Source organism: Bos taurus, chromosome 1 (genome assembly GCF_002263795.3).
Source record: "Bos taurus isolate L1 Dominette 01449 registration number 42190680 breed Hereford chromosome 1, ARS-UCD2.0, whole genome shotgun sequence".
NCBI lineage: Eukaryota > Metazoa > Chordata > Mammalia > Artiodactyla > Bovidae > Bos > Bos taurus.
The window spans coordinates 106,943,873-106,971,150 of NC_037328.1; the positions used below are offsets into that span (position 1 = coordinate 106,943,873).

The 27,278-nt window shown below is 34.5% G+C and overlaps 1 protein-coding gene and 1 non-coding gene across 2 annotated transcripts in view; both read left to right on the forward strand.

The window, feature by feature from the left end:
• The window catches only part of KPNA4 (karyopherin subunit alpha 4), a 60,091-nt gene that overhangs the window by 18,561 nt on the left and 14,252 nt on the right, over positions 1-27,278 (forward strand). Inside the window, exons 2-12 of the mRNA NM_001159316.1 lie at positions 11,992-12,036; positions 12,875-12,964; positions 13,068-13,097; positions 13,195-13,247; positions 16,214-16,309; positions 16,827-16,912; positions 18,393-18,479; positions 20,033-20,202; positions 20,308-20,352; positions 23,003-23,134; positions 26,508-26,636. Coding sequence (NP_001152788.1) covers positions 11,992-12,036; positions 12,875-12,964; positions 13,068-13,097; positions 13,195-13,247; positions 16,214-16,309; positions 16,827-16,912; positions 18,393-18,479; positions 20,033-20,202; positions 20,308-20,352; positions 23,003-23,134; positions 26,508-26,636 — 963 coding nt within the window. The remainder of the gene's footprint in view (positions 1-11,991; positions 12,037-12,874; positions 12,965-13,067; positions 13,098-13,194; positions 13,248-16,213; positions 16,310-16,826; positions 16,913-18,392; positions 18,480-20,032; positions 20,203-20,307; positions 20,353-23,002; positions 23,135-26,507; positions 26,637-27,278) is intronic.
• Positions 26,855-27,177, forward strand: LOC112448335 (small Cajal body-specific RNA 7). The gene has a single exon (XR_003036705.1). It is a non-coding gene; the product is annotated as a small Cajal body-specific RNA 7 (non-coding RNA).

The following is a 27,278-nucleotide window of genomic DNA, read 5'->3' on the forward strand; positions in this document are numbered from 1 at the left end:
CTACAGTACTGTAGCACAGTAAAGGAGACATGGATTAGAAGCTTTGATTCTTGGGTAGTGCTTTTTACCTTTTTAAGTTCCCAGAAATGGCAATAAATGGTAACAGGAACAGACCAGAATTCATAGTAGATGGGGTACAGGTATTGTTTCTATGATGTTGAGCCATATTACAAAGTAAATATACAGTAATCTGATGGTTCTCAGTCATCATCTTATTTTCCCTAAAACCAGCATTTGACATAGTTAATTGTGTATATGTCCTTGAAAAAGTAATTTTTTTTACTCGATTCCAGGTTTGCACAGATTCCTACTGTCTTCTGTCTCACTGAGTCTTAGTCTTCTACCCCTTAGAGTGCCTGAAGTTGTGTTCATTCCATAGATAATTATCAGATCACCTAGTTTTAAATACAGTTTATACACAGCCAGCTTTTTAAGTTGATGTTTTTAGTCCTAACTTCTTCCTTGAACCCTCTGCTCAGTTGACTGCTTGATGTCTCATTTTGATTAATTATAAGCATATTCAGCTCAGCATTTTCAAAAGTGATATTACCCTCTAAACCTGCTCATCATTCAGTCTGCCCCATCTCAGTAAATGGTAGTTCTGTCTTTGACTTACTTGGACCAGAAAGCTTCCAGCTCTTATTGTTTCCTCTCTTCCCAGTCTTATCTATCCCATTAATTAGCACATTTTGTAGGTTCAGTCTTCAGAATCCACATCTCATGATCTCCACTGCTCTGCTCCAAACTGTCATCTTTTACTGGAATTCTATAGCTATGGTGTATTCCCAACACAGTAGCTGGAATGATTCTGTTCCTGTCACTATGTCTCCCTTTGCTCAAAACCCATCAGTGACTTTCTGCCTCACTAAGTAAATGCCAAAATCTTTACAGTGGCCACCATTTCCTGCTCCTTAATTCATTGCGTATCAGCCAGCTGGACTCTTTGCTTTTCTTTCCTCTCATGTCTGGTCATTTTTTATTTGCTAATTCCTCTGCCTTGAATACTTTCTGCCAAATTACCCACATGGCTTGCTCACTCATCTTAAGGTCTTTACTTAAAAATATCCCCCTTCTTGACTTTATATTTTTTCTCTATAATATTTTTCACTATCTAACATACTATATATTTTAGTTTTTATTAATTGTCTTTCCCCAGACTAGGTTCCATGAAGATGAGATTTGTGTCCTTTTGTTCCCTGCTGTGTCCTTAACTCTGAAAACAGTTTGTGGTACATAGTGATCAGTAAACATTTGTTGAGTGAATGACTGGCTTTCTGTGTAGATGTACATGTCTGTTTAGTATGTGAACATAATTAATGTTTCTCAAATGGTGTTTTAATGGAGTAATTCAGTGATTTGCCTTTCAGTAAAGTTTTTCTGTTGGCAGTGTGAAAATCTTTGAACTTTAGTTCACAAAGAAAAATTACTATTTTGAAAATAGGAAAAAGGAAAAGTAGCTTATTTGAAGAAAGATGCCACAGAAGCAGACCTAGAATGAAAAAGTAGTATGATCTAGTATAAAGAAAATTGGCCTGAGACCAGGATAATCTGAGCCTTACTGTTCTTGGACAAGTTGTTGTATAAAATGAGACAGTTAGTTGATTTCTGTTTTTTCCAGTTGTAAAATCCTATAATGCTTTTTGTGTAGATTTTTCTGTAACAAAACCATGACTTTGATTATATTCATACGCTATACATACAAGGAAAATATTCCTTAATCTCTTATATCTCTCATATTTTATTTTAATCAGATGCTGTTTTGTAAGTGGAAAAAACGAACTGGTTTTCTCATCTGAGAATGCAACAAATAAGCAGAGAGAACAGATATAACTCAGCAGTGTGTTAAGCTTAGGTTCTGTTGACTTCCTTAACTTGGTTGAATCTTGTTTAGATTCTTGTTCATCATAATTTTTTCCACTGTCTTTGCCATATGTTAAGTTTTCTTCAGCCTGTCAGTCACTTCCTGAAATTGTATTTTTTCTATAAAGTACTCAAAATCTTTGAAGAGAAATGATCATTCTTGCCAGGATTTGATCAGTCTCATTATAAAAGAGAAGGGAGTACTTACCCTTTTGCTCATGTAAAATTTGAATATGTATTTGTTTGGTATAACAGGTTTCTTTCTGCATTGTCCTTAATCACCTTCTGTGTGATTCTGAAAGTTTACCTTGCAGCATTTTCCATCTTTTGAGAGGGTTGGTTTTATGTGTCTCACCAAACTTGTCATTTCTTAACCTTTTTTCTTTCCCTACCAAATATGGGACTAGTAGCCATATACTAATAAAGTAGTTTAGTCATATTATAGTAACCCATCTTGGGAGAAGACATGTATGTATTCATATGTTTTCTTTTCTGCTCTGTGTGTGTGTATACACCTCTTGTATAAGATATTGTGCTTAGTTGCTCAGTTGTGTCCAACTCTTTGTGACCCCATGGACTGTAGCCCACCAGGCTCCTCTGTCTGTGGGATTCTGCAGGCAGGAATATTGGAGTGAGTTGCCATGCTGTCCTCCAGGGAATCTTCCCAACCCATGGATTGAACCCCAGTCTCCCACATTGCAGACGGATTCTTTACTGTCTGAGCCACCAGGGAAGCCTCTTCTACAAGATCAGTTCAGTTCAGTTACTCATTCATGTCTGACTCTTCTGCGACCCCATGGACTGCAGCATGCCAGGCTTCCCTGTCCATCACCAACTCCCGGAGCTGACTCAAACTCATGTCCATTGAGTCAGTGATGCCATCCAACCATCTCATCCTCTGTCGTCCCCTTCTCCTCCCACCTTCAATTTTTCCCAGCATCACTTACATCCCAGCATCCTTACATCACTTTCCAGTGAGTAAGTTCTTCACATCAAGTGGCCAAAGTATTGGAGTTTCAGCTTTAATATCAGTCCTTCCAATGAATATTCGGGACTGATTTCCCTTAGGATGGACTAGGCCTCTCAAAGAGTCTTCTCCAATACCACAGTTCAAAAGCATCAATTCTTTGGTGCTCAGCTTTCTTTATAGTCCAACTCTCAAATCCATACATGACTACTGGAAAAACCATATCCTTGACTAGACAGACCTTTGTTGACTAATGTCTCTGCTTTTTAATACGCTGTCTAGGTTGGTCATAGCTTTTCTTCCAAGGAGCAAGCATCTTTTAATTTCATGGCTGCAGTCACCACCTGCAGTGACTCTGGAGCCCCCCAAAATGAAGTCTGACACTGTTTCCATTGTTTCCCTGTCTGTTTGTCATGAAGTGATGGGACCAGATGCCATGATCTTAGTTTTCTGAATGTTGAGCTTTAAGCCAACTTTTCTACTCTCCTCTTTCACTTTCATCAAGAGGTTCTTTAGTTCTTTGCTTTCTGCCATAAGGGTGGTATCATCTGCGTATCTGAGGTTATTGATATTTCTCCCAGCAATCTTGATTCCAGCTTGTGCTTCATCCAGCCCAGCGTTTCTCATGGCGTACTCTGCATGTAAATTAAATAAGCAGGGTAGCAATATACAGCCTTGACATACTCCTTTCCCGATTTGGAACCAATCTGTTGCTCCATGTCCGGTTGCTTCTTGACCTGCATATAGATTTCTCAGGAGGCAAGTCAAGTGGTCTGCTATTCCCATCTCTTTCAGAATTTTCCACAGTTTGTTATGATCCACACAGTCAAAGGCTTTGACGTAGTCATTATAGCAGAAGTGTATGTTTTTCTGAAACTCTTGCTTTTTCGATGATCCAGTGTACTTTGGCAGTTCGATCAAGTGAATTTGATTTGCTTGTACAAGATAGGCGAATATAGAAAACTTCAGAAATTCAACTTTTTCATATTCTTCTTACCTTTATTTTCTGACTTTTCCAAATATAACTTTTGAATTTAATCTATTTCCTTATTGTTTGAATATTGAGTAAATAATGAAACTCTAATGTCTTTCCTTAGAGTTAACAAGTGTTAATGGTTACTTACATTTTTGTGATTTTTTAAAAAAATTTACATTCATGTACTAATAAATTTCAATGCTTATAATTTAGATATGTATCATTTTAAAGTATAGTATCTGTAGGTTAGAATTGTTTCTTAAAACTGCTTCAAAAGCTTGCCAAGGTTTCATGTGGCCTCCTACTGTGAATTTACTCTTAAACTTCTCTTGTACTGAATCTGCATTCATCTTTATGCTTGGCAGAGATAAGAACTTGATTCTGCTTGTGAAGACTTTTACCTATCACTAGTAGTGCTAATTAGAACTTTTCTCTCATACTGCTCCTATTATTTATCACTGAGAAGTAAGTCCACAGTTAGAGCAAGCATTTAGTGTTAAGCATTTAACTTTTATTGTAAAGTTGAAATGTGGAGTTGAAATTTATTTGCTAGCAAATAAATAAGCACCATAATGACTGCTGCTGCAGAGATCAACAGGTGGAAGTGAGAGGAGGAAAAATAGGTAAAGAACGGAAGACAGATTTTTTATAGTTATTTTATCTTTCACATTCAATTTACTGCATTTATTGGGTTAAAGAGCTGTTGTCCTTACCGAGTATGTTTAGGATGTGATGGCTATTGAGGTTGAAAACACTAGTAACTCACTTTTCCCTGAAATGTTGTGTAGGTCAGCTTTTCATGTCATGACTAATTTGACTTCTTGCCTACCTTTCTGTTCCCGGCTTCTCATGTTCTTCAACAGATCCTACACATGACATCTTTTATGCATCTCTGTTTTTGTATATGCTGTATTTTCTACCTGGAATGCCTGTCTCTAACCAGATTTCAATTCAATCTTAAAGATTCAGCTTATATTTCATCTTTATTACATAGTCTCCCTGCTGCTAAGATCAGTTTGCATGTTATAACACATTGCATATATTTAAATAAATAAAGTCAAGTAACCTGTTTGGAATGGTGTTTGGCACCCAATGTTTGCTAAATGTTAGACCTTATTTTATTAAATTATATTTCTCTGCCATAAGAGTACTAGCTTAAGGCCATGGATATGCTATGTCCAGTCCATCTTTGTATTTCTAGTGCTTGGCATATAGGTGATTAATAAATATTTGGATGGTTGAGTGTATGCTTTTTAGCAGGCTTAAAGTGGTAATACAGTAGAATCTATGTTGTGGGAAGGATATGTGTGTGTTTAACTTTTTAAAAACTACTGGGATATAGCTTACCTTGCATAAACCTCATCCATTTTAGGTGTACAATTTAATTATTTTTAGCAGATTTTCAGAGTTGTGCTGACTACTACAATCCCGTTTTAAAATATATTTCATCTCTTCACAAAATAAGATTTTTTCTTCTTTTTCTTTTTTGTGCTATTACCTAATTATCAATACTTCTAGGGTAAAAATGACAGGCTAGATGACATAAAGTCAAAGTATTAAATTCCTTATCTCTTGAATGACTAACTTTAGAATTTTCTTTAAACATTTAAGTTTCATACTGTATGTTGTTATATTACCATATTTTAGATTAATAGTTTTTAAAGAAAACTGTACATTGATAAAGGTGACTTAGAAATTAAATAGCCATAAATTAAGAAAGAAAATACTATACCCTACACCCCATTAGAGCAGAGAAAGTATTTAATCCCTAGAACCGAATGGACATACAGTAATTATTTGTTAATTTTAAGAACCACATTCCTTCTAAATGGAAGTTCTGTGTTCTGTAAGATTCACTTGTTTGAATTTTTGGCGATTTCTTGTCCCCTTTTGCCTGAATTTAAAACTTTGAAGCTGTATTACAAGCGAAGAAATACAGAAATTCTGGGTGATCAGATCAGCCTGAACTCTATCTACTCTTTATTGGGGGAGGAGAGATGGAGGGAGGCGCCCTCTACAGCCTTTGTCCTTTAGATAGTCTTTGGCCTATAAATAAGCCTTTGGCCAGTTTGGCAGCCTTTTGGAATTCTGATTGACAGCTTACTGCATCAGTGTAAATCATGTGACTCCATAACTATTGTGTTTGCATGTAGTGTGTAAAAAACTGCTCTTTAGAATAAGTTAAAATTTAGAAAAAGAAACCTTATGTATCCCTTTCATGAGACCTCAGGGGAAAAAAATCCTTGATTTGAGATGGGATTGTGATTTGAAAATATCTAAATATCTAATACTTTTAAGACATTTGGTTTTTTGCAATTAAAAAAAAAAAACAAAAAAAAACAGTAAATGCTACCAGGCTGGTGCATGGGATGTCTTTCTACTATTTTATTCAGTTGTCTCTTTACCTCAATCATTCTCTTAAATAAAAAAATCTTTTTTGCTTTATTATAAAAACGATTGTCACTTTTCTTGTTTTGTATGTTTTTATGGCTAGTAATAGCCCAAAGCTTATGTCATAACTGTAGTCTAAATTAGTTTGATAAATCCTTTTGTAGTGGTTCAGATTATCAGAAACTCTAAATTTAATAAATAAGATAGATTAAAATGGGGAAATTTTGTGTATATATAGCAGTTGTTTAGGATTTATTAATAGCTTGCTTTATTAAAAAGAAGTTACAGCCTGTTGATTATACGTTAATCCCACTTCTTTAAATGGGATGAGAAACCAGACTAGAAATCATCTCTGTCCCTCAGAAGTCTGCCTTTTACTAGACAAACCTTAGTACATTTTGCAGGTTTTATTTTCTGTGTGTGAGACATAGGACATTGTTTTTTGTTACTGTTTACTTGAGTTGTTTATTGTTTTAGTATTGTGATACAGTGAAAAGCCCATTGTCTTGATAGTGGTGCTTCTGCTTTAGAATGAACCATTGGCTCTAAAAACTGGCTTGAACTCCATTTGACTTGTGGGAGACAGTATCACTTAGTGGTTAATTGGCTATGTATGAAACTCTGAATTCTGGGCCTCCCTGGTGGCTCAGACAGTAAAGAATCCTTTACTGCTTGAAATGCAGGAAATGTGGGTTCTATCCCTGGGTCAGGAAGATCCCCTGGAGAAAGAAATGACTACCCACTCCAGTATTCTTGCCTGGAGAATCACATAGACAGAGGAGCCTCGCGGGCTAAAGCCCATGGGTCAGAAAGAGACACAGTTGAGCGACTAAACATGCACACACGCTCTCAATTGTAATCCTGGGTGTCACACTTCTAGCCATGTAGCCTTGGTCAAGTAATTTGACGTTTCTAAGCCTCAGTTTCCTTATTTGCAAAAAGAAAGAAAGATTTTTTCTTCTTACCTCTGAAGGCTGTAATGATTGAACCATGGTGAATATTGAAAGTCTTATTATAATATTTGGCTAATTGTTTTTACTCATTTGCAGCGTACTATACAATACTAATACTTACTAGTATTTTTAGTTGTCATATTTTTAAATTCCATAGCTTTACCAAAGCTCAAATGATCACTTAAACAAAGATGGGATAAATTGATTTGGTCAAAAATTGAGGTAAAGATTTCCACACATTTAAGATCAGTACATTTTGAGAAGGAATAATATTTATTCCTCATGTTATTCCTTATATACAGAACTAGTGTATATTCTAATGGAGGAAGGGAACAATAAGCAAATAAAGTTTTACATAGTATATTAAAATGTTGTAAGGGCTATGGAGAAAAATTAGAGAAGCCCAGTACCCAGATGTATAGTTGCTGGATAGTTAGGAAAAGGAAGACCTCATCATGGAGGTGACATTTGAAACACTCGAAGATGAGTGAACACTGCAGATATTGAGGGAAGAGCATTACAGCCTGAGGATATAACAATAGCAATAATAAATACCTTAACATGTGCACTATGTGCCAGAAATTTTATGTACTTTGTATGTGTTTGTTTAATCCTTACAGTAATCCTATGATACAGGTACTTTTGTTATTGTTCTTCAGTTACTAAGTCATGTCCAACTCTTTTGCAACCCCATGCACTGTAGCCTGCCAGGCTCCTCTGTCCATGAGATTCCATAAGCAAGAATACTAGAGCAGATTGCCATTTCCTTCTCCCAGGAATCTTCCCGACCCAGGGATTGAACCCTCGTCTCCTGCATTGGCAGGTGGGTTCTGTACCACTGAGCTACCATGGAAGCCCATGGGTGGTTTTTTGTTTTTTGTTTTTTTTTTTATTAATCCCCATTGTATAGATGAGGAAACTGGGGCATGGTAACAATTATTATGGCTGAAAATTAAACCAAATCAGTTTATTTCTAGAGTCCATTTTCTTAGTAGTTGCTATATGGTATGTTAGAAAATGCCTTGAAGAGAGAATTTCCAGTGTGTTAGAGGAATAGTAAAGTTAGTGAGGATACAGCAGAATGGATGGAGAGAATCATAGGAATTGAGATCTAGGAGGTGGTAACCAGGGAGGGGATGAGATGGGAATACTGAAGCCATTGCAGTGACTTGGCATTTACTCCAAAGTGGAAAACCATTGGGTGGTTTTGAAGAGGGGAGTAAAATGATCTGATTGACTTTTTAGAAAGGGTTTCTTTACTGAGTCTTCCCATGAAGACTATGGGTAGAATTCAAGAAAACCTGGGAACTTAGAAAAAAAATAATTGCATCCTTGTTTTCACTAACTTCTAGCTGAAAGAGTATTTCCTTCAGTTAATAATGTAGCCAATAAACCTCCGTATTTATTAAAGTTACCTGTGATTTTTGTTACTGCCTATAAAAATCAGTTTTGTTGCAAGATATCCTGAAATACCATTCATGGTCATCATTACTTTGAAAGTATAGTAATTATTATGGAACTGCTAGGTTCCATTTAATATGACAATGAAGCATATGTATTACAGTTTGTTGTTTCATGTTTTCTATATTTTGGGAACAATACATTTAATTGGCTTTTTTGGTAATAGTCCATATTTTATTTCTATATTTAAAACCACTGTCTGAGTTCCAGAGAATAGCAGGGAGGGATAAGAAAGCCTTAAGTGAACAGTGCAAAGAAATAGAGGAAAACAATAGAAAAGGAAAGGCTAGAGATCTCTTCAAGAAAATTGGAGTTACCAAGGGAACATTTTCATGCAAAGATGAGCGCAATAAAGGAGAACGGGAGAAGAGATTAAGAAGAGATGGCAAGAATACACAGAAGAACTATACAAAAAAAGGTCTTAGTGACGCATATAATCAAAATGGTGTTGTCACTCATCTGGAGCCAGACATCCTGGAGTGGGAAGTCAAATGAACCTTAGGAAGCATTTCTACAAAGCTAGTGGAGGTGATGGAATTCCAGTTGAGCTATTTTAACATCTTAAAAGATGATTTAATGACATGCTGCACTCAGTATGTCAGCAAATTTGGAGAACTCAGCAGTGGCCACAGGACTGGAAAATGTGAGTTTTCATTCCAGTCCCAAAGAAGGGCAATACTGTATGATTGCGCTCACTTTATATGTTAGCAAGATAATGCTCAAAATTCTTCAAGCTAGGCTTCAGTAGTACATGAATCGAGCACTTCCAGATGAACAAGCTGGGTTTAGAAAAGGCAGAGGAACTAGAGATCAAATTGCCAACGTCTATTGGGTCATAGAAAAGGCAAGAGAATTCCAGAAAAACATCTACTTCTGTTTCATTGACTCCACAAAAGCCTTTGACTGTGTGGATCACAACAAACTGTGAAATGGGAATACCAGATCACCTGACCTGCCTCCTGCGAAACCTGTGTGCAGGTCAAGAAGCAACAGTTAGAACCGGACATGGAACAACAGACTGGTTCATAATTGGGGAAGGAGTATGTCAAGGCTGTATATTGTCACCCTGCTTATTTAACTTCTATGCAGAGTACATCATGTGAAATGCTGGGCTGGATGAAGCACAAACTGGAATCAAGATTGCTGGGAGAAATATCAATAACCTCAGATATGCAGATGACACCACCCTTATGGCAGGAAGCAAAGAGGAACTAAAGAGCCTCTTGATAAGGGTGAAAGGAGAGTGAAGTAGCTGGCTTAAAACTCAACATTAGCCTCCAATTAAAATAAATAAATTTATATTTAAAAAAAAAAAAAGAAAACTCAACATTAGCTTTTTGAAAAAAGCTAAGATCATGGCATCCGGTCCCATCACTTCATGGCAAGTAGATGAAGAAGCAATGAAAATAGTGACTGATTTTATTTTCTTGGGCTCCAGAATTACTGGTGACTGCAGCCATGAAATTAAAAGACACTTGCTTCTTGGAGGAAAAGCTATGATAAACCTATACAGTGTGTTAAAAACCAAAGACATCACTTTGCCAGCAAAGATCTGTATAGTCAAAGCTGTGGTTTTTCCAGTACTTGTGTACGGATGTGAGCGTTATTAGACCATAAAGAAGGCTGAGCACTGAAGAATTGATGCTTTTTAATTGTGGTGCTGAAAAAGACTTTTGAAAGTCTCTTGGACTACAAGGAGATCAGACTGTCAGTCCTAAAATAAATCAGTCCTGAATATCCATTGGAAGGACTGATGCTGAAACTTTTATACTTTGGCCACCTGATGCCAAGATCCAACTCAAAAGAAAAGCCCCTGATGCTGGGAAATATTGAGAGCAGGAGGAGAAGGGGGCAACAGAGAATGAGTTCATTGGATTGCCTCACCAACTCAATGGATGTGAATTTGAGCAAACTCCAGGAGATACAGGACAAGAAAGCCTGGCACAGTTCATAGGGTCATAAAGAGTCAGACACGACTTAGCAACTGAGTAACAGCAACAGTCTGAGAAGGTGGCCATTGATTGCACTGGGCTGACAAGTCTATGGCACACAAAGATTAAGACTCCCTATGAGGATTACTTTGGTTGCTGTGATAATAATGGACTGGAAGAAAGATGGAGAGCAAGAACAGAGAGAGGGATGCAAGTTAGGAGGCTTTTGCAGTCATCTAGTGGAGAGAGAATGGTGAGTTGGGTCAGAGAGTGGCAGAGAAATCATCATATGTAGTTGTATTTCAGATAAGTTTTGATGATTGAAGCAATATGATTTGCTAACAAATCAAGTGTGTAATATGAGAGAAAAGGAAGAATTAGGGTTGGCTTTAATATATAATTTGATCTGTGCAACTGGAAGGATGGAGTTGCCATTTGCTGAAATTCTCTTTGAAATTATTAATAGACCTGGAATATTGGATATATTGCAAATTTTTAAAACAGTAACATAAGGCTTATAAAAATACAAAAATACTAAGTAAAAGAACTCATAATCTAACCCTCATATGAACCATGTGAGATGGGGTAGAACATATGTTTGTTAAAGATTAAAAGTTTCGGTTTCAGATACATTTGATGTATTTATTAGACATTCTAAGTATTACTTCATGAATTGCTCGCTCCACTTAATATGTCTTGGCATATGCAGTTATTAGAAAGAATGAGGTGGTCCTGTACATAATATGAACTGGTATCGTTTCTGAATGTCTGAATGTTTTACATATATCCATGTATCCATGTGTTAGGTAACTTTAAAGTGAGAAAAACAGGTTAAAAAACAGAATGGTTACAGTATGTGATAGAATAATTATGTGCTCCTTAGGAAGAATAAAATAGATCTGCATATACCATCATGAAAGGTCTTCCAGATCTTTAAATAAAATAAATAAAAATAAGGTAAAGAACAGAATAAGTGTATCAGAATCATAGTAAACCTAGCTATGTTTATCTTTAAAGAAAGAGGCTGTGAATTGTCAGCAAGGTTTTCGCCCCCTCCCCCACCCCCCTTTTTTAAAGCAATTCCGTTTACTAACCTTGTACATATATTACTTTTTAAATAGGGAATTCTTACAAGGAGTGAGATTATGGATTATTCTTTGTACCTTTGTGTTTTTAATAATTCCTATGTTACAGTTTTAAACTTTTATGATATATCCAATATTATAGTTCCAGTAGTAATTTCAAAGAGATTTTCAGTATTTAAGAATGTGAATATGAAGTGAAGATAGGAAATCATCATATAATCTTTATTAGGAGTAAAATATGACTTTATGTATATATATGACTAGAAGAAAAGATTAGGGGTGTACATCAAAATGTTAATAGCAGTTTTCTCTGGGTGATGGAATTTGAGGTGATTTTTTAAAAACAATTTTCTTTAATTTCTTTCAGACTATGAGAAGACAACGAAATGAAGTTGTAGTTGAATTAAGAAAGGTGAGTCTGATTAATATTGTGTACTTTCAAGTATAATTACAGCAGCCATATATAGAGAAATTAGCAAATGTATATGAATCTCAAGTGCTTAAATGAGCATTTCTTTTTTCTTTGAAAATGGAGATATTGACTAAATTTGACAACTGTTGGCAAGGTGCATTTTGTCGAGTATCTAAAATAAAGGTAAACATATTATCTGATGGTTTTTTCTTCTGTAATTTTAAATGGTTTATATAAAGTGTATGTCATAGTTATACTAAATAGTTCTGCTATTTACAATAATTACTCCATAAAAGGAGCTTGGTATTTAAAAATTTCATCAACTTTTCAAGTATTAAAGTAGGTTAGTTGAGAATATATTTTAAAATTCATCCTGAACATTTTAGTGAAATTCAAATGACCCTTAATTTTTGTAAGACATTGTTAATTTTTGTCTGATTTTTGAACTGCCCAACTTTTGCTTTGACTTTGCTTTTAGGTGATAAAGAGAAGCTCCCAGATGATGTATAAAATGGTTCAGTACTTTTAAATAAATATGTATGTTTGTTTGGTCCTGGCTTAAACTCTACTCTTATCTTTTTTAATCAAATTAGGTTTGTTTTTTTTTTTTTTTAGTTTGTTTTTACATTGTTCACAGTTCATTAAAAATGTAGTGTTTGGAGTTTGGGGCTCAAATAGGTGTTGCTTACCTGTTTAATTCACAATTTGGTTTAATTGTCTGCATTTGCATTTTACTTTTAAAAGTCACTTTGTATTTTTTTGTAGGCACAGGATTGTCTAATTTTTATGTGAAACTACTTAGCTTTTAAAAATTTAACTGAAGTTGTATTTTTTTAAGAATAAAAGAGATGAACATCTCTTAAAGAGGAGGAATGTACCACATGAAGATATCTGTGAAGACTCTGACATAGATGGCGATTATAGAGTGGTAAGTTATTGTTATTCTGGTAATTTAAAAATTATGTGATTTTTACATAAATACAGAATTACAAGGTGAATTTTTAACTTAATTTTCTCTAACTTTTTCCTAGCAAAATACCTCTCTAGAAGCTATAGTTCAAGTAAGTTGATTTCCCCTCCCCCACCCTCATTCATATTTCTTGTACTTGTCAACTAATTATTGTGTATCTGCATCAAAAATTGTTTGGTTTTTTATAGAATGCTTCAAGTGATAACCAAGGAATTCAATTAAGTGCAGTTCAAGCTGCTAGGTAAGTTAAGGACATATTTAATGTTTGTAACTTAGGTTTGGGTTTTTACTATATAGTAGTCCTGTTTCTTATTAACTTTGATGACAAACAATAAAAAATAGTCATAGACCTAATGAATTTATTTTAAAAATTATTCTCTAAGATTATTCTCTAATTTAGAATATTAAAATTAGCAAATTTCTAATTCACTAAGAACCAGAAACTTTAATGTACATTTAAAATGTGCAAACACTGGAGAAAGGTTGATTTGACATGTTATTGCTATAGACTAATAGAAAAACATTGTAAAACTTTTCATTCTTTAATGAATAATAGGTTTAATTTTATTAAAAGTCAGATTCTTCAGCTCCTGCTCGGGTAGCTGATTCTTCTCACAATTTTCATATTGATCAAACGATAAGTTGAATTAAAGCTTTAAAAGACACTTACTCCTTGGAAAGTTATAACCAACCTAGAGAGCATATTGAAAAGCAGAGACGTTACTTTGCCAACAAAGGTCTTTCTAGTCGAGGCTATGGTTTTTCCAGTGGTCATGTATGGGGGTGAAAGTTGGACTGTGAAGAAAGCTGAATGCTGAAGAATTGATGCTTTTGAACTGTGGTGTTGGAGAAGACTCTTGAGAGTCCCTTGGACTGCAAGGAGATCCAACCAGTCCATTCTGAAGGAGATCAGCCCTGGGATTTCTTTGGAAGGACCGATGTGAAAGCTGAAACTCCAATACTTTGGCCACCTCATGTGAAGAGTTGACTCATTGGAAAAGACTCTGATGCTGGGAGGGATTGGGGGCAGGAGGAGAAGGGGACGACAGAGGATGAGATGGCTGGATGGCATCACCAACTCAATGGACATGAGTTTGAGTGAACTCCAGGAGTTGGTGATGGACAGGGAGGCCTGGCGTGCTGCAATTCATAGGGTCTCAAAAAGTCGGACACGACTGAGCGACTGAACTGAACTGAACTAAACAGCATGTACAGGCTGCAAGATGTTAAGATTTAGGACTACAGAAACTCCTACTTATCATTTTACGTATTTCTGTTGTAAAACCTGTGCACTCATATTTCAAAGGAAAAGCCAGAGAAACTTAACTACTGAGACATTTGTATTAATAAATAGCGTGGGGAAGACATGGTTGTATCATAGTACAATATAGTGGTTTCTTTGTTTTTTTATACATGTAAGAATAATACCCTATGTTCTAATTATCAGTAGGAAAGAGACACTTAAGCAAGAAATTAACTTGTTATAAAATGTTAAAGTGGAAAAAGACTTCACATCTTCATATAATATCTTATCCAGTGCTTTTGAGTCCCTTTTATGTTTATTAGACTTTGCTACTTTTGTATATTCACTGTATATGGCCTAGAACCAATAAGGAAATTATAAGATTACAGTGTTGTCCTCTACAGGTTAAAGAACTTATTAGAAAGGTCTTTGTTAATATAGGAAGAAAGTCACAGAAATCTTCATATCTCAGCAAATTAATGTTAATAGGAAGAATGATTAAGAAATTAATACATTATGCTCACCATTGTCAGTGTTAATTAAAATATTGGAGCAGCTCTTCTCAACATGAGTTCTGCAAGATAATGAAAGTCCTAAGGCAGGGTATCTGAAAATACAGTGTGTGGATCCCTAGGAGATCCTGAGATAACTTTAGGGGCTTTTATTTTCACAATAATTCTAAAAAAGAATAAGACTTTATTTGCCATTTTAAAAATTGTGTTAGCATTCACATTGATGTTGCAAAATTGGCTGGGTAAATTACTGGCACCTTAGCACAAACCAAAACAGTGTCACCAAACTAATGATACATTGTATATATGGTATATACCATTTTGCAATCAAAGAAAAAACATCATTTCTCTTTAAGAATGTCCTCAGTGAAGTAGTAAAAAAGTTTTCTTTTATCAAATTTGAAACCTTGATTAACAAAGACTGGGTTAAAGACTGGCTTATATCCTATTTTGTGTAAAGAATTTTGCCATATATTATGGAAAATACTGTGAGGAAGCATGTGGAATAATTGTTGCTCTGTAGGAAGTTTAGAAGCTAATTGGGAAGGCAAAACTATATAAAAAATAGTGATGCTCAACAGTAAGTATGGCTGTATGCCATGTAAATATTCTTGGAATTTAGAGAGAGCAGCTCAGACGGTCAAGAATCTGCCTACAGTGCAGGAGACCTGAGCTGGAAAGATCCCCTGAAGGAGGGCACGGCAACCCACTCCAGTATTCTTGCCTGGAGCTCTCCCCATGGACAAGAGGAGCCTGGTGGCCTACAGTCCATGGGGTTGTAAAGAGTCAGACACAACTGAGCAACTAAGCATACACACACAGGTTATATAGATAGAGTTTGACTAGACAGAAAAGAGAGCGTTCCGAGTGTGGGAAATAGGATTTAAAGGGCCTGCAAATTAGATTGAAATGTTGGGACAGACAACTGATCCTTGAATTACAGAGAATTAGTTAGACAAATAAAATGGAGTCAGTTTGTGGAATGTTACAAAGCTCAGTCAAGGAGTTTACATTGATAAGATAGTAAATTAGCAGCTATCACTTGGTTTATATATGGGAATAACATTTCCTTTAGTTGTTGAGAATGGTTGAGCTTTTATGGTCTTTAATTTAGTGTATAGAGTAGGATAAAGAATTGGAAACTGGTATCATTTATAAACTTGTACCAGCATCCTACACACTTTTGTCCTAACTTAAAAGAAGTGGTAAAGTGTTCATGTCTTTATGGTTGTTAAAACCATGTCTAATGATTCATGTCTACCATTTTTCCTAATTAGTAATAATTTCTGTGAATTTATAAATCTTTTTATAATAGAGAAAATTGCATTATATAAATTTTAAAAGTAACTTTCAAGAAGAGTGTGGCACATATTCAGTTATTGTAATCAAACATTAATTTGAATTTAATTATGTTTCATTAAGTTTCATAAGGAGTATGTATATCTCTTATAGGAAGCTTTTGTCCAGTGATCGAAACCCACCAATTGATGACTTAATAAAATCTGGAATATTGCCTATTTTAGTCCATTGTCTTGAAAGAGATGACAAGTAAGTACATTCTTTTAAGAAATAATTTACGGTGTGTCCTTTGCAGAAGACAACATTTTCTTAGTAGTTAATTAGATCTTCAACGAAAAAAAAAAAGGGCTATAAGATGGAGTTGAAAAGCCAACGTGAAAAACAGTATAAGATATGTTTACCCTAAGAGAAGATAAAGATCAAACGGGAACTTGCAAGTGAATTTAGTTAGCCTTTAAGCTTTGAAAATTAGTAAGATCTAGTTTATCCAGATAATTACTTGAGAAAGCTGTTTAGTTAGTAATGTGCAGGTATCTTAATAAAGAGTTCTTAATAAAAATAAGGACACCTTGAGAGGGTTATATGCTTTTTATAACAAAGAGATATTTTAAATGGCATTGGAAGTTAAAAAATACTGGGTATATAGATCTTTTACATCAAAATATTTAATACTTTTAAAATGCTGGAAGGGAGGAGTGGTTGGTAGATATTTTGGGCCAATGTAGAAATGCCTGCTGTTTAAAACAATTTGTTTTTTTTTTTGTAGTCCTTCTTTACAGTTTGAAGCGGCATGGGCTTTGACAAACATTGCATCTGGAACCTCTGAACAAACTCAAGCAGTAGTTCAGTCTAGTAAGTTGGTTATTAAGAAACAAAATTGTAGTTTTCCAAAAACATGTTATTTAAAACACTTAGTGCTTTTTCTGAAAGAATAGAGCTATTAAATTATAAAATAATTACTTTGAATTCAGTAACACATAAGGCAGTTGAAATAAGCCAACTTAAGTATGTTAGTTTGATCATCTTATCCCAGTGAGTGACATGTTCTATTTTATAAAGTAGCCCTTTGAGAGAATGGCTTGAATTTTTTTTTCATTGTTATTATAGGATTGGTTGTTTATGTTCCAACAGATGTAGGTAGGAAATAATCACTGAGTTATGTTATTGTAACTTGAGATGTCCATGAGTATTATTTCATTCTGCTTCCCAGGTGGTGCTAGTGGTAAAGAACCCACCTACCAATGCAGGAAACAGTAGAGACACAGGTTTGATCCCTGGGTTGGGAAGATCCCCTGGAGAAGGGAATGACAACCCACTCCAATATTCTTGGCCGGAGAACTCAATGGACAGAGGAGCCTGATGGGCTATGGTCAGTAGGGTTGCAGATAGCTGGACACGAATGAAGTGACTTAGCACACACTAAACAAAGAAATTCATAAGTTTAAGAAGGTACTTTGAAAATCCCCTTGAAATATATAAGCAGTATTCTTGTCTAAGGGCTTCCCAGGTGGCTCAGTGGTAAAGAATCCACCTGCCAATGCAGGAGACGCAGGTTCGATCCCTGGGTTGGGAAGATCCCTTGGAAAAGGAAATGGCAACCCACTCCAGTATTCTTGCCTGGAGAATTCTATGAACAGAGGAGCCTGGCAGGCTACAGTTCATAGGGTCACACAGAGTCAGACACAACTGAATGACTAACACACACCTAAGTATACCTGACTGATCTCTATGTACTTAAAAGTAGCATTTTTCAAAACAATATCAGAAGGAAAAGAAATGGAAGAATCATGTATTCAGTGCAGTATTCTTCTGTTAAATGTCCCTGTGTATTTCCTTGTTGTTAAGTAACAGAAGCATTTTCTGATTCAAAATGTCTCATGTGGCCAGGTTAAAGACCCATGTGATATACTATTTTACATTTCTATATTCAAAAGTTATTTTAATTATTGGAGAGTTTTTCTTCAAATTTGAAGATAATACTTACTCTATAAGGAATTTTTTTAATTTAAATCCAGGTTTAATTATGAATAAAGTTTTATCCACTTAATTTGATATTTGTCTATATATTGAAGCTGTCATTTTGATGGTGACAGTTTTGTCTGCTCCTCAGAAATTTTGTACTACTGTTATTCTAATGAAAATCATTTAATGAGAATTTATTTTCTATATGTATATTTTTTTGATAGACTCATTTCTTTTGGAATTTCAGCAAAGAAGTTCAGTTTTCAGTTTACAGTATTGACAACTTTTTTTTTTTCAATTTTTAAAAAATCTAATTGATATATAATAATATCTTCAGACTTAAATGATAGCATGTGTTTTCTTCCTTCAGATGCTGTGCCACTTTTCCTGAGGCTTCTCCATTCACCTCATCAGAATGTCTGTGAGCAAGCAGTGTGGGCCCTGGGAAATATCATAGGTTTGTCTAAAACTCATAATTCTAGTCCAGCAGTTGTTGTGATCATGTACTGTGTAGTACAAATGCCTACTAGGAGTTGAAAAGGAAAAGCAGCTTGCCGTTTTTAGTTCTAGTGTTTATGAACTATTTTACAGAAATTACAGCTGTTTAAGTGTAAACACATAGTAAACAGAAGGAACATTTTGTTGCTTATGCCATTATATCTCTTTGTATATAGTCAGCTCTTAGTTATTTGAATAATTACAAAATATGTGTATGATTTAGGTATTTTCCTCATCCTCCTTCATTACAGTGAGGTCCATTTTATTCCTCAACTCTCTTAACTGTCCTAGGAAATATTAAGAAAAAAGGAGGTGGTAAAACTTAAACCAAACTTTTTCTCTACAATAGCAGTTCTGAGAGGAATCTTAAGTTGAAAATTTTTATATCTCTTATAGATTTTAGTACAGTAAAATATAGTAATGTTGTCCACTATTATCATGAAGTCATCATCATACAGGTGTCTATATGACTGTCATATAGACAGCCTTGTTAAATGTTGACCACCGTGATTACCATACCTTTCTGGTTTTCTCTGATAAATAATTGCAAGAAGAATAATTAAAGACAGCTCCAGTATTTCAGGAATTTGTTTTTTAACTACAACATTAAGTTTACGCAAACTCAAAAATTCAAAAAGCTGGAGAATGGAAAAAATCTGGGGTCTGAACTGTATTGTGTACCATTATATTAAAAGTTATTTTTGCCACAGATTTTTTTTTTTTTGCATGGAAGTAATCAGCCTTGCTCTGATAAAGCTCTTCTTTATTACCCTTTTGGGGGCCAAGATGGAAGGTGAAGTATGGTTAGTGCCCCACAGTTGTGTGTTTTCAAATGGGCAGGTTTCCCTATGAACTGTTCTCGGCATACAATATATTGCTGTTAGGAATGCTATCGTTTGTATATCCAGAGTCCCTTACTTTATATCAAATTTTAGATTTATAACTTTTAATACCACATCTTGATCTCTGGTTTTTAATTCTAGTGACATTGTATAATAAATGGATACAAAAAGAACAAATATTTTATCTTCAAATGCTGTAGACATAGTTTACATAGTTTAAATATATAAAGTTAATATACTCTCTGTGCTTTGACGTTCAGGTCATCAGTATAAATTCTAGATATTTTTCTCTGTAATGGTATTCCCATATTTCTTTTTATAACATGAAGGTTTTTTAGAGTACCATTGAGAGAGAAGACAAAAAGCAACAATTCTCTGTTCACAAAGTACTTGAAAACCTTATTTAGGCTTCTGGCATTTAGATGCCATAAAAACATTTTATAGGTGAGCAGCATATAAACCTGAATACATGAATAATGTGCAAAGGAAGTCTTAGTACCTTATGTTACATCTCTTGGCTCAAAGACCTAAAATGTGAGCTAGGTTATTATTGTCTAAAACTGCTGCATATATCAAAATATATGGTTCAAGTACAATAAGCAGCATATTGAACCCAGTGCTTTATGTTTTCTGAATTACTTATTGTATTAATAAATCTTCCTTCCTACAGGTGATGGGCCACAGTGTAGAGATTATGTCATAAGTCTTGGAGTTGTGAAACCTTTACTTTCCTTCATAAGTCCATCTATTCCTATAACATTCTTAAGAAATGTTACTTGGGTTATGGTCAACCTATGTCGCCACAAAGACCCACCACCCCCAATGGAAACCATTCAGGAGGTAACAAGTGTTTTTTGTATTTTTTTAAAAAACTAAAGTAGATATTATTATGTGTATATTTTTATCTATGTATATTTTAAAATCTATATATTTCTCCCTCTTTAGATTCTTCCAGCTCTTTGTGTTTTAATTCACCACACAGACGTAAATGTGAGTAAATGCTTTCCATCGTATATTTTTATGTGTATATATATTTAAGGCTTCACCCTAGTTCAAGAGCTGTTATACATAGTTTGGTATTTTTGTATTTACTCTGTGTTTACCCATATCACAAAATGTAAATTTCAAGTGAAATCAAGCCTTTTATTTTGGTCTGGGCAGTAATGTGTGTGCATATATTATGTATTTTTTTTTGCGAAAACTGACATTAGAAGTTGTTAAAGTTGCCAGTTAGTAAGCTCTCACTAAGATTATAGCTTTGACTGTTCATAATCTTTTTATGGAAGCTCATTCTGACAGCTGGCCCGTGAGAGAACACATATGCCTAGTGGTATTATTTTTTGAAAGGTAAAAAAAGTGTGTGTGCCTTTATGCGTGCATTTGCATTCATGTACCATTCTTACACCAGACCATAAACGTCAGTTGCTCTTTAATTTCATTATTACTCTGTTAATTCATTTATAGTGACTTTGCTAATGGCCTCACTTGGTATAAAGATAATTCTTGAGTATCCAAACAACAGGGGAAAAAAAATCAGTGCAAACTAGATTTTAAACATAATAAATATATCCTACTCATTCTTTCTAACACAGCAATGGAAAAAGCAACTCAGGAAGAATGAATGAGTAGGAAACAGATCTAACTGCTTATAAAGTCAGTCTAGCCTTCCTGTGTTAGAGGAGCTAGAAATGTTATGGGTAAAAGGAAATCACATGAACAAAATGCATAGCAACCATCAGAAACATGTAGTTTTTAAAAACACAGTTTGGTATGATCAGTGTGTGACAAACTGCTTCATTTCTTCAGTTTCTTAGGTAGTAATACCTTTTTACCAAGATCTCTCTAAAGATATGGAACAACTTAAACTTCAAATTATACTACGTTAAGTTAGAATTATATCATGTGTTTGACATTCATAGAGGAACATGATCTTTGCTCTAAAGATATTTTTAATAGCTCCAAATAGTCTAAGCTCTTTAAAAGCAAATAGAAAACACACGTAAGCAAATTTTGGTTTTGGCTTCTTATAGTCAAATTTTTCATATTTTATTTTAAAAGATTTCCAAGAAAGATTAATCTCAAAGTTTGTAAGTCTACTGGAAAAACCAGATATCTTGGTTGACCTTATTTTCAGAGCTGTATTGTGTTCTTTCCACTTGTTTACCCCAATCCATTTGAGATTGTAACTCCATTTTTCTTACTCTTGATGTTATCTTGAATTTCCTAAACCAGTTCGCATTGTTCTTTTTTTACTAGCATTAGTAATATTGTTTGCTAAATAATAATGTTTACTAAAATTAAAATCTTCTTTGGTTAACACTTAGGAGCAAGTTCTTAAATCAGGCCATCAAAGAAGTAAAAATAACTAAAATAACGAAACTGTTTCCACAAACCATAAGTGAAATATTGAAATTACACGAGAGTTGTAATTAGTAAACTTATCCATAGACTTAACTTTGCTGACACAAAAAGTGCATATGAAGTTACTTTTGTGAGTTGAAATTTAGTTGTCTCACTTGTTTTGATACTTCCTTATGTGTGTGAATTTTTTCATTCAATGTCTTCTTTTTACATTAAAAAATATCCATAGTTCTTTCTTGAATTTCTGAAAGGAAAAATGACAAAGTGCTGTTTTCTTCTGGGGGCTTCTTGGATGTTATAAATATACCATTGATTTAGAATGTAAAGGTTCATAGAGTTCATATTCTAGAAAGGCTTTGAAAGTAAAGTTTCAAACATAATTATTTATTACTGTATCTTTGTCAATAATTGCATTATTTAGCAGCTTAACAGTTGTTTTTCATACTTTGTTTTGCCATAACTTCTAATTAGGACTTAACATTCAAAGATGAAACACAGTGGCCTTTTGTACTTTGAAATATAATCATAATAAGTTAATTACATGAGCTTTTTTAAAAAAGTAGTTTTGGCAGCTGATGTAAATTATAGTTTGGTTGGTTGGTTCATTGTTTTGTTTTTTTAAACTAGAACATGTTTTTTGATTATATATCTCATAGGCTGACTGTGGTTACTTTTAATGTCTTTATCTGTAGCTGTGGGAGACTTCTGGGAAATTGCCTCTGGTTTTACAAAGTAAAGCAAACTGGTTGGAAAAGATGAAAGTACTATAACCCTAATACTGGAGTGTTGGCTTTAGACCAGCCAACGTGGTACTGATGTGAGAACACCTTGAGTATATTCACCTACCCCAGATATTTTTAAGGTGGATACATATACATATAATGTTGGATACATATACTCTTTCCAACTGTATACATTTATCACAGTGTCCTTGGGCCTATTATCCCTCCATCTGAGCATTGGGAAAGAGAATGTCTTTTTCTCATATTTTATGTGCTACATAGTATATTTGTATCTTTGTGATTGAGGAGTGGCTATCAGTGATTGGGATCATAATTAACCTAAATATCCTAACTATGACTGGAACATGAACATACTTGATACAGACATTCATAGTTGACGGTGCTTAGTATAATAGAGAAGGCTAACATTCCAGTGATTTTAAGTGAGAGCAAACAAGAAAGAAGATGGTAGAACAATCAGAGGTTAGTCCATATGGTTAACATTTTTTGAAATGAGAAAATATTCAAGGATTATTTTAATTGTTTTTATTCATTAGATATTGGTAGATACAGTCTGGGCCCTCTCTTACCTTACTGATGCTGGCAACGAACAGATACAGATGGTAATAGACTCTGGAATAGTCCCTCATTTGGTTCCTCTTCTCAGCCACCAGGAAGTTAAAGTGCAGGTGAGTTTTATATTAATAACATGCTACTATCTGCTTTAAACATGACATTCGAATATGGATAATATCAATAGTTTAAAGTATTTTTTAGTCTAATAATAATATATCTGTGATGGAAAAGAGTGAATTATTATATCCCCATTTTAAAGAAGGAGACAATGAGATATGATTACTACAAGAATATCCCTTTTCCTTCAGAAAAAAAAGCCAAGTTGACTTCTTTGTAAATTACTGATCTCTAACGTAGAGCAGGGCAGTTCTTAAAGCAACTTGGGTAGCATCTGAAACAAGTATTGATTTTATGTTTCCTACTTTCCCTGTTTTTCTTCTTTTACTCTCCTACTCTTTTTTTCCCCTACAGCTGTCCTTTTTTACTCTTCTTCACTGCACCTGGCAAGTTTAGTTAATGCTCAGTGTCACTGGCACTGTGATAAAGGCTCTGTACTGAAATGTGCTGCTTAGGGGCTTCCTAACTTGTATTCTTCCAGTTATGTAAAATCGTTTTCTTTGATTTTTGTTTTATTGTATTATTTTAAAATCCTTCCATAGAAATATCCCAAATAACCTGCATCTAGAAAAAGCTAATAAAGAGAAGGTGAGACGTTCACACAGTTTTAAGCAATAACTGTCAAACAACGGTGGTAAAGGGAGGTGCAGCAAGATCTCCCTGTCCTTCAGAGGTAAATAGGGTGCTTTAATCATAGAATGACAAAGAACCTATAAACTACAATAATAGCATAAGGAAAACTGTTAACCAGATTCACTTTATCAACTTTGGCCAGATGATAAAATCAGGTGTGTGAAGCTTAAAGAAAAAAATTGGTTTCCCTTGCCCAACTTTTAGAATTTGTTTCAATAAATCTGCTATATTTCCTTGAAATCTGGGCTTTAAAAAGCTCTTCATATGCTATCAAAATGAAAACCCATCTCTAAAATTTAAAGCACTTTAAAGAAAAGAAGGAACACTTAGCTAAATTCACAAATAATTGATTCATAGAATACTTTGTCATTTAGGGGTATTTGTAGTCTATTTTAAATATTCCTACTAAATTCTTATCATGAGGTTTGCATTTCTTAAATGTGGTATTTATGTCTTGGTATAGGTTTTTGGTTTGCATTTTGTTTTTTTTTCTGAATGCATCTTCACTTTTAATACTGGACTTTGAGAAAATAGCGCTTAGACTTTTACTTTAGCCAGCTCTCAGAGAAATTTAATGTTCTATACCTTACCTGATTACTAATACAGATTTTGTAAAACTTTTTTAATTTTTCATGCCATAAATTTGACATGTAGAAAGACTAATGTAATGAACTATGTAGGTTTCCTGTATATTTCTACTTCCCCTCCAGATTACTTTGACACAAATCCCAGATATTGTATAATTTCATCCAGCTTGCATCTGTAAGAAGTAAGCCTATTTTTTAACATTCACAGTACTGTTAAGAGCACTTTAGAAATAATCATTCAAATCCAATCAGTATCTGAATTTTACTTTTTGCCTCTTTTTTTTCCCACAACTTGACCAAATCAGTAGGTCTTCAAACAAGGTCAGCACATTACATTTAGTAGCCATGCCCTTACGTTTCTGTTACTCTTCCTTTATTCTTTCCCTTATTAAATTTATTTGTTGAAGAAACTGCTGCTAAGCTGCTAAGTCACGTCAGTCGTGTCCAACTCTGTGCGACCCCATAGATGGCAGCCCACCAGGCTCCCCCGTCCCTGGGATTCTCCAGGCAAGAACACTGGAGTGGGTTGCCATTTCCTTCTCCAATGCATGAAAGTGAAAAGGGAAAGTGAAGTCGCTCAGTCGCGTTCGACTCTTCGCGACCCCATGGACTGCAGCCCACCAGGCTCCTCCATCCACGGGATTTTCCAGGCAAGAGTACTGGAGTGGGTCGCCAGTGCATTCTCCAGTTGAAGAAACTGGCTCACTACAAAACATTTTTGAAAGAAATTAAATAAGACCTAAATAAGTAGAAAGATACCTATGTTTGTGGATTGAAAGATTCAGTATTAGGGTGGTAATGGTCCCCCAAATTATCTACAGATTAAATGCAGTTCTTGTTAAAATCGATATTGAAAATACAGTGGACCCAGAAATAGCCAAAACAGTCTTGAAAAAGGAGTCAAGTTTGGGGACTTCTCACTTAAAACCTGACTACAAAGCTAGAGAAAACAAAATTGTGATTCTAGTATAAGGATAGACATACAGATCAATGAAATAGAATCAAGAGTCCAGAAAGAAACTCATATATTTGTGATCAATTGATTTTCAACAAGGGTGCCAAGAAAATTCAGTGAGCAAAAACAGTCTTTTCAACAAGTGGTTCTGAGGCTACTGGATATCCATATATATAAAGGAATGAAATTGGATCCCTATTTCACACTATATTTTTAAAAAATAAACTCAAAAATGAATCACAGCTATTATTAAATGAAAACAGATATTATGAAATATCTGGAAATATAAACCTCTTACAAGGCATAAATCTTCATAACCTTGAATTAGGCAGTAGTTTCTTAGATTTGACACTGTTAGAAGCCAAAGAAAAAATGCCCCCCCGCCCCCCAAATTAGACTTCCAAAATTTAAAACTTCTAAAGAGACCATCAAGAAAGTGAAGAGACAACCCACACAATGGAAGGGGATATTCACAGATCATATATGAAATAGGATTTGTGTCTAGAATACATAAAAAACTCTTAAAACTCAACAAAAAATGGCAACCCAATTCTAAATGGTTTTTAAAAAGTAATGTTTTCCAAAGAAGACATACAGATGGTCAGTAAGCACATAAGATGTTCAACATCATTAGTCACTAAGGTAATGTAAATCAAAGGCACAGTGAAGTACTACTTTATACGCACCAGGATTGCTATAATCCAAAAGACAGTAACATGTGTTGGCAAGAATGTAAAGAAAATATGATCCTTGTACATTACTGGTAAGAATGTAAAATGGTATAGCCTCTTTGGAATGTAATTTGACAGTACCTGGAAAAGTTAGACAGTTATTATATGACCCAGAAATTCCACACCCAGGTGTATGCCCAAGAAAACTGAAAACGTGTTCACACAAAACTTCTGTATTATCTTATTTTCTTTATGGTCATAATTATTATCTAAAGTTATCCTTCATACTTACTTGTTTATTGACCATTTACTCTTACAGTAATGGAGGCTCCCTAAGAACTGAGGTTGTATCTGACCTATTCACTCCTCTGTTTCTAAATCAGTGTCTGACACAACTTGCTCAAAAATATAGATTGCCATGAATGAATGAAGATATTTCTCATAGCCTGCCTAATACACCTTTGTGTATAATGAGTGATTCCTGTAGAACACCATCATCTTATTAAATATTTTTATGTTTCAGACAGCAGCACTTCGAGCTGTAGGCAATATTGTTACTGGAACTGATGAGCAAACACAAGTAGTTTTAAACTGTGATGCTCTTTCACACTTCCCTGCACTTCTGACACATCCCAAAGAGAAAATTAATAAAGTAAGTATTTTTAAATACTGTTTAATAAATAGCATGTGAAGAAGTCATTTTCATTTATGAAATTACATGGTTGAGTATCTTTAATATTTATTGTTAATATAAGCTGTCATTTAGACATTACGAGAAACTAAGATATTTTACTTTTTATGATATGGACTGGTACATGATTTTCCATTTTTACAATAAACCAGTTGCAAACAGTGCAAACTTGGCTCTCCTGGAAATGATGAAATAGAGATAATTGGGTGTTAAATGTTGTATGATTAGAAAATTTTAATATCTAAGTAATCTTAAGTTTAATATTTTTTAACTGATAGTGTGTGTATGTGCGTGTGCATGTGTGTGTGCTTGTGGAGGCTATGAAAAGGGGGCACTGACTGGTGATGCTGATACTGGAGTGCATCTGAGGCTGTTGTAGAAGTGCATGGGTTGTTGATTACAACATTGCCTATGATTATAGCCCAGGAGCAGCTCACCTAGTAGCCTAGCACCTTAAAATCTCTGACAGGTTCACTGAACGTGGTCCTGTGATCTGATCCAAAAGAGCCTTCTGCACATTAGGAGTAAAATTTGTTTACTAGTTTTTTAAAAGAGAGAAAATGTTTCCTTTAGTAAATTGATATGTTTAATAGATTCATTAAG